This window comes from Pectinophora gossypiella, chromosome 1 (genome assembly GCF_024362695.1).
Source record: "Pectinophora gossypiella chromosome 1, ilPecGoss1.1, whole genome shotgun sequence".
Lineage (NCBI taxonomy): Eukaryota > Metazoa > Arthropoda > Insecta > Lepidoptera > Gelechiidae > Pectinophora > Pectinophora gossypiella.
The window spans coordinates 10774634-10784991 of NC_065404.1; the positions used below are offsets into that span (position 1 = coordinate 10774634).

Below are 10358 nucleotides of genomic sequence, written 5' to 3' on the forward strand. Positions count from 1 at the left end.
GTGATATAGCCACATCATTCGAGATTAGCTCCTATGGGTCGAGACTTTTCCAGCTATACAACTCATCATACGCCTTACATCTTAACACAGACTGTGGATATTTTGTTGTAAATCTTACTGATTATATTGTAATTGAAAATATAACACAGATATAATGATGGAAATAATTTATTATAACAAACTTCATTATTTAAGATTTGCAAGATAATTTGCATCCTCAGTTTTTAGTTTTCCATGCTTTGATAGTGTCGACAGGTTTCTCCGAATTGAGATGTTTTTCGTCTAAAATATATAAATCTTTGTTTAATTAGATGTTACAATACAGTCGTAATATATGATAATAGGTAAGCATTAATGTATCAACTTACTCGTCGCAACTTGATTGCCATTATGTATTGCCTGAAAGGTAAAAAACAATTCAACATTTCTAGAAAAAAAATAAAAAGTTACACAACACTTATTACCATAAATTGCTTCTATGCTGGACTGGGAGTGCATAAATAACATAAAATTCTACATTTTGCGTTTTACATAGTCTCATCATCTTACTATACGATTCACGAATCGCTATCTTTGTATCAAAAGTAGCTTGGAGTTCCTTTCTGATTAGTTGTGGTTGTGCACATCTCAGGCGAATTACACGACTAAGATTACCGATTCGACTTCTTATCGTGTAGGTTGTGTGGTGGAAAACCAACCTCATCAACCCTGGTGTCAGGGTTATTATTGAGTCGCCATAGGCCCCTGACATGACTCATGTAACGACTACGTACTTACATCAGTAAGTAGTAACTGGGACCAACGGCTTAACGTGCCTTCCGAAGCACGGATCATCTTACTTTCGGAAAATCAGGTGATCACCCTGTAATGTCCTAGCCAAACTAGGGATCACAAGGTGATTTTTGTGACATTTCCCCACCGGGATTCGAACCCGGGACCTCCGGATCGTGAGCACAACGCTCAACCACTGGACCACGGAGGCCGTTACCGATTTTACGGTATACATACATTATGGGAAGAATTTTCTCTGGTAGTTGAAGAACCTTTGCCCAACGGTGGCTCGCGGGCTACGAACAGTTTTTTTCGTCTTCTTATCTTCCTTGCATCGTCCTCTACGTTTTCACCGTCAGCTGTGTAATCACTAGAAGAAGCTGTTCAAAATACGTATCAGTTGGTATCTTAAGTATTATACTTACTGGGTATTAATGATTAGTGAAAGTTTTGAGGGATGATTCAGACCATGATTCCAAGTTAATATCAAGTGGAATTTTCCGTCGCAAAAGTATGGAATATAAAATTATTTAAGAAAACGCTAAAATTAACACGATTTTTCCGACAGGAAATTTCACTTGATATCCACTCAGAATCATGGTCCGACTCATTCCCATGAGTGACTGAGAGGGTCTCTCAGTATTCGTTACAGTGTCATTAACACCCAATACGTACTTCTATGGCTTCCTGGCGTAGTGTAAGTGACATCGTAACGTAACGAATACTGAGGGGAATGATTGAGATCATTATCCCGAGTTAATAAAGAGGAGTGGAATTTTCCATCGCAAAAGTATAGAATTGAAAAAAAAATAGAAAGTCTTGAATTTTGCGACGGAAAATTCCGTCGGAATCATGGTCTGAATCATCCCCATAAGTATTCGTTACGATGTCACTAACGTTACAGTATATTTTACCTAGTAATATGTATGTATCATGTTATAATTATTTACGTACTGCTATCAAAGAAACTAGAATCAAGTGAGCAGTGTGAGTTGCTGGTTTCAGCTAGACTTTCCAACCATTGCTGTAAAAAAATATTCCATTGTCCATTATAACTATAAATTTACGTATTTGAGTATACAGGGTGTTAGTGACATCGTCACTTCATCATGAATTTTGCGGCGGAAAAATCAACTTGATATTAACTTAGAATCATCCCCCTCAGTACCTATTCGTTACGATATGTCACTAACACCCTGTATATTTGTAAACAAGTTCATATACTTAAAAGTGTACCTTGTCTCGAGGAATTAGCCTGTTAGCTCTTTTCATGAAAGTGAAATTTGCCTTTTCCCCTAAGTCTACTAAGTGCCGAGTTACTTCCGTAGTTGACATGGCCTTTGTCAGCATTCCTTCGAGTGTCTGTGGGTCCCTTTCTAGCAGGCCAGGGAACATGATAGCCAAGGGTTTCATTTGTGGTCCGTCTTCACATTCTACCTAAATGGGCAATGTAGTTATCACGGGGCATAGAAACTAGGGTATGTACTTGTAACAAAATGGAGTGACTACTTAGTGTAGAGTGTTGATGAACCGAACATTGCATTCGGAAGAACGTTACATACCTAAGCAAATATTCTAGATAACAGACCATTAGGATTTATAAAAGGAGATAGCTGTATATTTTTATAGAAATGTTTTACAAGTTGTAGAACCGCTTCGTCGTCGCCAACTACGTTCGAGCTCGATGGCGTCGGGGCGTCTGGGAATGGGCTTTGTAATATGTCTACCCACTCGGAGTCTTTGGCCTGCAGGGGGCAGACCTGCTCCGGACACTCACTCCTGCCATCATCTCTATGGTTTAGTGGTTTCTGCATAACAAACAACGCAATTTAGCAGAATGTGGTTCTTAATTTGCGCATCCACTTGTGCGGAATCGGAATGGATGCGCGAGCTTTAGTGATATTTTACTTTATAAAAGCATTTCAATATGTTTCATTCGGGGAAACGCGACTATCATTCCAGACATGTCGAAGACGTCGAATAGAGGATCTTATCCGGTATAGCACGTAAGTTATATACCTACTATTGCGATGGCCTGGAAATATGTCCCTATGGTGTAAATATCATGCTAAACTCATAGGACATCAATAACAAAAGTAGTTTCAAGTTCGTAAATTGCTGTGTAAGGCACTCTATTAGGGATTATAGGCGTGAGTTTATGAGCACTAATGTTTATTAATATTATGAAGTATATATAATTTACAGGCGGGTCCGGGTTCGTTGTCGCTTGGGTTTTCTGCTTAGGTCTTTTATATTTCTTGTGTGGGTTGTTGTTCATATTGCAAATAACATTTTGAAAGTCATTTTGATTACTATTAAAAATGATAAAATGGCATTATTAAATGCAATGTATGCACTATCTACATTGACAACGAAATGTCAAACACTATAATCATGGATTAGGCATTGCATTCACTTATATGGGTCAAATAAAAACTTCATACAGGCAGGTCTCGTGGTTATTTTTGACGCAAAATTTTAACTGCCATCTCTTAACAAGATCCAGAATTAATAACTCGAACTATGTATTATACATACCATGATTCTGACTTAATCACAAGTAGAATTTCCTGTCGGAAAATTCATAAAAATTTAAGTGTTTTTTTTTATTATTTTTCGTTCCATACTTTTGCGACGAAACATTCGACTTGAAATCAACTTAGAATCATGGTCTGATTCATCCCTCAAAGTTTTCGTTACGATGTCACTAACACCCTGTACCCTGTACTTACATGTATGTACGTATAAGTAATACAGGCTGTTAGTGACATCGTAACGAAAATTTTGGGGGATGATTCAGAGTTGATATGAAGTGGAATTTTCTGTCGCAAAAGTATGGTACGGAAAATAATTAAATATTCAGTAAATTTTTTTTTACAGGAAAATCCACTTTATAGTGTACCTATACTTACTATATACCGGGAAAAAACATGAAAATACATCTGCCATTTTGACTCTCAATATATCGATTGCGTTATAACTTTCCCCTAAAGGAGATACAGACTTAAAGCATAGGTACTGAATAGTACAGATTAGGTACAATTCTTTGGGATTTTACTAATTACTCAACAATGTGTGTATGTCGGAGAAAGAGCGAGAAAATGAAATACACCCGCCTATTTGACTGTCAAGATGGCGGGGGTACCTTGAATGTCTTATAACTTTCCTCGGAATGAGGTAGGTACTAATGTTTAAAGCATAGGTACTGAATAGTACAGTAGGTACAATAGGCTAGTTTCCAACTAGTCAAATCAGTTACTTTTTCCTAAACGTCAAAACACGAAATTACTATGGAATTTGTATGAAAACTGTGACGTCTACTACTGTGACGTCATAGAAAAACGTGATAAAATGTCGGACTTATTCTTACGTTTTTCTTGATTAAAATTCATAAAAAAGTTAAATAGAAAAAACGAAATGTTTTTCGTTAGTTTAAGATCTGTCTTTTTTTAGCAATGAGAATTTCATAATTTATCTTGAACCTAGTACACGACCCATTTCGATATAACCGCCATTTTGACTCATTCAAAATGTGTATGTGAAATCACAGACATTTCAATGTATGTGAGGTCATAGAGCAACTCTGTGTAAACTTTGATAGTGTATTTCAGGATTATTGAATGGTGTGGACAGAACTAGCTGGTCAATTAATTGCGTCCGCCACATCACTCCCCCCCCATCAGACCGGTTGCATTCAATGGTACAGCATTAATGATTCATATGGAATTTTATACAAAAATTATATAATATAATATCATCTATTTTATTAATTATAATTTACTAGCTTTTGCCCGCGACTTCGTTCGCGTGGAAGGATTTTTCCCGCTAATTCCCGTTCCCGTGGGAATTTCGGGAATTCCTTTCTTAGTGCACCTCTACGGTACCTAAGCTTCCCTTCCAAATTTCAAGTGCCTATGTTTAGCCGTTTAGCCTGTGCGTTGATATGTCAGTCAGTCAGTTTCTCCTTTTATATATTTAGAAGATAAACAGAACTAGTAGCTAGTAGTAGTAAGTAAAGAAAATACATTGTGTCATAATCACTTTGGTTTTTAAGTTTTATTGTGATATTTATATGTTGGTACATCATTTTACTGAGGAATATAGTTCCTTCAATTAATGGAAAAAATATGTTATTTACATGAATGATACTGCCAATCTTATACAGTTAGTAGATTTTATAGTTTATGTATTACTACATCATAGTTTGATGTCCATTGATTGCAAGTGGCAAATGTGTCCATAAATTATTCAGTTTAAAATATTTGAAACTTAAATATTTTCTTTGCTTAAAAATATGTCCACTACTAAACAGCAAACTGAGGAATTTTGAAGAAGTTTTCAGATCCTAAGGGCTACAGCACATCACACAATGCAATTTGTGAAAATTCAATAATTCTTTTTTTAATATAATAATTAAGATGCAAATTGAAGCTGCATCATGCTTGGTGTGCTTTAGCCTTTGTGGTTGGGTGTAAAATCTATGAGTAATCATCATCTTCTTCATCTTCAGTCTTAAGTCCCATGGTTGGTGGGACATATGGTTGTGGTGTTCCTTCAGCATTAAGTCCTTGCTGCTGAAGAAGTAACCATTGCTGTTGTTCTTGTTTCGCTTGCTCCTCACGAGCCTGAAAGTAGAAAATAAGATAATCAATTTATAGTTTAAGAACTATTTCCTTTCTTTCTTATATGAAGATGTTACATTCAAAACAAATAGATATGGATTTATTTAACTGTTTCATTAATTTTCATAAAGCCCCGGAGTTGGAATTAGGCTCAAAAAGCAAATTTTTGCAAAATCAAATGTATTGTATCTTACCTTGGCGAACAATTCTTGTTGTTGCCTTAACAGTTCTTCCTCTGGTATGCCAAGATTCTCAAGTCGTGTACTCTGCCTTCTTCTTTTAGCTGCTACTGCCTTGCAATCTTTGAGAACAGCCTCTGCTTCTATAGTGTAGTCACCAAATCCTAGTCTGACCAGAGCTGTATGAAAAGCATGTTATTTTGTAAGACTGAGATGACTAGGAGAAATTAATAGAAGCGGAACGCATGTTGAGAGCTAAGGGTAAGAGGGTAATATGTCGTTTATATTATATCACAATCTGATTTGAAGTTTACTTACACAAAACCAAAGTCTAGGTGTACAAATTGCACAACGAAAGATACGACGCATTTTGGCTTGCAATCTTGCATTGAGTAGATGCGATGCAACTGAGTTGCAAATTAAAATTAATAATTACTATTTAGATATATACGTTACACCCTGTATACTTACCAGTGAGGACGTGCTCAGCATTAATGGTCTTTTTGCAGCTCTGGTTGCACACTTCATTAGCTTCAGAACTGAGCAGGTGAATGAATTCCGTACAACAATTTAAGATTAACTCCCTGGATTCAAATGCGACGCGAACAGACGGTACCAATTCTTTTATCATTTTATTAATGCTGGCTCTCGGAAGAGTTAATTCATCTTCCTCTGAAGGCGGAGGGCACAGTTCTCTCTCTGGGCTTCCCATACTTATGAAATTTTTTAATTTATTTTTACAAAAATAAACAACACGATCACGATCGAGAAAATGAACGTACAGCGAGGTTGATTATATCAATTTGTCAGAAACAAAGGTCAGAAATGACAGACGTCACCGTCAGCTAAGCTGACTCAGCTTAGAACAGCAATAGACCAGCCTTATCCGTAGTTCTGGACGGTGAATGGGTGTCTTCCTTTATTTATCGATGTCTTCTGTATCGATGTCTCTACGGTATCGATATTAAAATCTGGCCCAAGGACTTGGTTCCAGGCCATAATCCTTTAAAAAAGAAAAAAAAAATGATTTGACGTTTCCATTTTTTAGGTTATAATTGGAGGATTTGAGAAAAACTTGGTAAAAAAGGCTATAATAAAACTACTTGGGACTCCAATATTTTAGGAACTAAGATTTAGTTATAAACAATGGTGTTCTACTTTACAAGCAATGTCGTCTCTCCACCTGTTACATTATTTATGGGAGCAGATAAACATGAGAGTGTGTAATTCACTTTAATTTTTTCAGTTAGTCTTTATTGAACTATTCGCATAAAAATAGTATTATTTACAGACGAAGACCTAATTAAATGGGGCTGGCCGGAGGATGTTTGGTTTCATGTTGACAAGGTTTCATCAGCTCACGTCTACTTACGTCTGGCACCCGTAAGTTTAATCTTCAACTTTTTAAATTATAAAGTTTACCTTCTGTTTCCTAACCGAATTGAATTATTTCACAGGGACAAACTATAGAAGATATACCTAATTCAGTTCTGGATGATGCATGCCAACTTGTAAAGGCCAACTCTATTATGGGCAATAAAATGAATGACATTGATATTGTTTACACTATGTGGGCAAATTTGAAAAAGACGCCAGCTATGGAGGTAAGCATTTAATTTTCTTTTATTTACAGAAATGTATGTTCTGTCAGTAACTGTTAAGACTAATCACATTGTTTTACTTAGGTTGGTCAAGTAGCATTCCACAAAGACAAAGATGTAAGAAAAGTGAGAGTAGCTAAAAGATGCAATGACATCATAAACAGGTTGAACAAAACCAAGAAAGAAGCATTTCCAGATCTGAGAATAGAAAGAGAAACACGGGATCGCCTAGAGCGAGAAGATAAAAAGAAGCTCTTAAGAGACAAGAAGGAAAAAGAAAAAGAAGAAGAAAAACGGAAGAAAGAGGAAGCAGAACTACGAAGCTATTCCACTCTAATGAAATCTGAGAACATGACTACCAATTATGATGGAAATGATTCTGATGACTTCATGTGAAAGGAACTTAATAAAGTTCCTTTAACAAATATGTTTGCTTTTTATTTTGCTAAGTTATTTATCAATAAAAAAAGAATCACTTTTTATATATGTTTATTCCAACTGAATTTAATGAATTTACAACCCAATTAGGGTAATTCCCATCAGGGTAGAGGTCGTTTACAAACTTGTGAACAAACTGAGGGAATGTTCCTTTTTCAATATTTTCTCTCATTGTCCTCATAAGGCGCATCTGTAATGAATAAAACACACATTTAATATTGTCAATAATGACTTGATATCATAACAAAACAAACAGCCTATATGTATGTTCCACTACTGGGCACAGGCCTAATTAACCTGAGGGGGGTTGGTAGGTGTTTTTTTATGGGTAATAGCCGGGACCAACAGTGTAACGTGTCTTCCAAAACATGGAATCATCTTACATTTTCGGACAATCAGGTGATTCAAGCTTGCAATATCCTTACCAAACAAAAGACAGTCTCCAAAGATGTCCCCATCGGGATCGAACCCAAACCTTCAGATCCATGAGCCGCAAGCTTGTTAACCATTAGACCACAAAGGCTGTCAATATTATGTCTATAAAAAGCAACAAATGAAAACTGGGTGCCATACAACCATAAAGTTGAAGTTGAACAAATGAAAGTGTGAAAGTCAAAACACACCTGGAAAGCAATGTTGTGGACAGATATCAAATGGCAAGCGACAGTCTCAACTGTCACAATGCAGTGTAAGTAAGATCTAGTGTAGTTTTTGCAGGTAGAACATGAACAGTCTCTGTCAATGGGATTCAAATCTGTTTCATATTTCTGTTGCTTCAAGTTTAGCTGACCTGTGTTGATTAATGCACATCCAAATCTCTGAAACAATTTATTTTATTATTGCACAAAGTTACTTTAGCTTCATATGGATATATTTGACAGTCTATCCAATTATTTAATAATTGGATTTAATTTACATAATTTTATAACACATTCACTGCTTCTTTATTTTTTATTGATTAAGCAAATACATATTATTATATATGCATTGATAAGGTCCCATTTTATTTTATTTTCTTCGGGTAACTTACAGCATTAATAATTATTAATAGTAACTGAATAATATATATCTTGCTGCATATATATATCTATTTGAGTTGTTAACTTATCCATTTATAAATTTATTTATAATCAAAGAATTAGAATGTTTTACTACTGGAATTTCCTTAATAATGTCACATTTTGTCATCATACATACAGCTGTTCTTGTGGGAAATACACAGTCAAACATGTCTACTCCCAGGGCAACACAAACAACTAAGTCAATGGCTAGTCCAACACCCATTAAGTATCTTGGTCTATTGTTGTCTAGGATTCCTGTGCCAAGTTTCACCATAGGCCAGAAGTCATCCTTTGCTTCTCCTCCACTGAAGAACAAAAAATAGATAAATTCAAATTTATTTTAGGCAGATTCAACCAAATTATTAAATTTATTTAAAAAATGACTATTTTACCTCAATCCTCCGATAGCAAATCCATTTACTTCTTTAGTCATGTGTTCTCTCGCACTCTGTGTTCTCAAATCTGAATTAAGCAAGCCTTGAACTATAGGAAAAATGCTTTGTTCTGTGGGTTTCCGGTGAGCCCTCAAACATCTGTCCAGCCACCGGCTAGTTCTTTCAGTTGCTTCTTTAATTCGGTCATAGTCTTGGAATGTAGTTTGTACTACATCATCTAATTGCATTATGATGTCTGCACCTAAAATATGTTTCACAACATAAATAGTAAAAATTGGATACAAAAACCTCTATTTTTATCAGAATTTACTTTTCATATTAAATTACATACCAATACAATTTTGAATCTCAATAGATTTTTCTGGAGTCAACATTATCTCTGAATCATCATAGGGAGATCTGAATTTGACACCTTCCTCAGTGATTTCTGCTAACTTCAATAAAGACACCATTTGGAAGCCACCAGAGTCTGTTAAGAGTGCTCGATTCCATCCCATGAACTTGTGGAGGCCCCCAGCCTTCTTCAGTACCTCAGTGCCAGGTCGGTTGCCTAAATGATATGTGTTCCCTAATATTATTTCACAGTCTAAACTTTCCAGCTGGTCTGGCAGCAGTCCTTTCATTGTACCCTGGCAAACAAATAGATTGGTACACAGGTAAGGGTAAAAATGGAAAACATTTGTAGAAAACTCGTTGAAAATATAACGTTTATAGAGAGACTGAAATTCACCTGCGTTCCTACCGGCATAAACACAGGGGTTCTAACCTCGTAATGAGGTAACTTCATTATCCCAGCCCGAGCCCTCGACGTTTTACATTCTGCTTGTACACTAAATGATAATGCTGCTGACTTAAATCCCATTGTCACTTTTGGCTGTAAAAATGCAAACGTTCATGATGTGAAAACTATATAAAATCTGAAAGAATAATGATGTACAATAAATACTATGACTGTACTAACTTTGTACCCAGCTACGGTTATATTTCAAAAAGTATTGTAATTTATGCTTAATTTTGTAATAATCTAAAAATACTTTTTTTTAATGCTAATATTTATTAATCAAATTCAATAATAATCAAATTACTAGGTAACTATAACTTTGAACTATAACTATCCAACCAAGATTTTCACGAATTTCTAACTAAAGCTGTCAAACTTTTTTTTTTAAGTATAGGTACATAAGTAGAGTTGCCGCACAATTCGGTTACATCGGTTTTTCTTATTTTTAGAACGGATTTTTTTTATTTCCGATTTGGCGTTTGGCGATATTTGAACAAAGGTCCTCGTATT

At 35.5% G+C, this 10358-nt stretch overlaps 4 protein-coding genes across 7 annotated transcripts; 1 reads left to right on the forward strand and 3 right to left on the reverse strand.

The window, feature by feature from the left end:
- Positions 1-152: 152 nt before the first annotated feature.
- Positions 153-3483, reverse strand: LOC126368575 (uncharacterized). Of its 3 annotated transcripts, none has more exons than XM_050012642.1 (7): positions 2975-3483; positions 2424-2579; positions 2008-2208; positions 1726-1795; positions 1009-1151; positions 369-399; positions 153-297 (listed from the first exon to the last, which is right to left on the reverse strand). In XM_050012642.1, exons 1-7 carry the CDS (start codon positions 3047-3049, stop codon positions 218-220), a joined length of 756 nt encoding a protein of 251 aa, XP_049868599.1. In that variant the 5' UTR covers positions 3050-3483; the 3' UTR covers positions 153-217. The 3 variants fall into 3 exon arrangements, with proteins under 3 accessions (XP_049868599.1, XP_049868607.1, XP_049868590.1); XM_050012650.1 differs by having other exon boundaries at positions 153-282; positions 2412-2579; XM_050012633.1 differs by having other exon boundaries at positions 2412-2579.
- A 1325-nt stretch (positions 3484-4808) lies between these two features.
- LOC126368288 (protein Dr1) lies at positions 4809-6394 on the reverse strand. The gene is made up of 3 exons (XM_050012187.1): positions 6044-6394; positions 5588-5751; positions 4809-5396 (listed from the first exon to the last, which is right to left on the reverse strand). The coding sequence occupies exons 1-3, from the start codon at positions 6282-6284 to the stop codon at positions 5250-5252; spliced, it is 552 nt and encodes a 183-aa protein (XP_049868144.1). The 5' UTR covers positions 6285-6394; the 3' UTR covers positions 4809-5249.
- Positions 6395-6585: 191 nt separating this feature from the next.
- On the forward strand, positions 6586-7600 carry LOC126368279 (coiled-coil domain-containing protein 25). The gene is made up of 4 exons (XM_050012178.1): positions 6586-6791; positions 6864-6955; positions 7030-7176; positions 7258-7600. The coding sequence occupies exons 1-4, from the start codon at positions 6719-6721 to the stop codon at positions 7567-7569; spliced, it is 624 nt and encodes a 207-aa protein (XP_049868135.1). The 5' UTR covers positions 6586-6718; the 3' UTR covers positions 7570-7600.
- A 30-nt stretch (positions 7601-7630) lies between these two features.
- Positions 7631-10206, reverse strand: LOC126368254 (queuine tRNA-ribosyltransferase catalytic subunit). Of its 2 annotated transcripts, none has more exons than XM_050012152.1 (7): positions 10029-10206; positions 9798-9941; positions 9399-9696; positions 9065-9308; positions 8809-8977; positions 8235-8429; positions 7631-7801 (listed from the first exon to the last, which is right to left on the reverse strand). In XM_050012152.1, exons 2-7 carry the CDS (start codon positions 9927-9929, stop codon positions 7646-7648), a joined length of 1194 nt encoding a protein of 397 aa, XP_049868109.1. In that variant the 5' UTR covers positions 9930-9941; positions 10029-10206; the 3' UTR covers positions 7631-7645. The 2 variants fall into 2 exon arrangements, with proteins under 2 accessions (XP_049868109.1, XP_049868115.1); XM_050012158.1 differs by having other exon boundaries at positions 10080-10198.
- Positions 10207-10358: the final 152 nt, after the last annotated feature.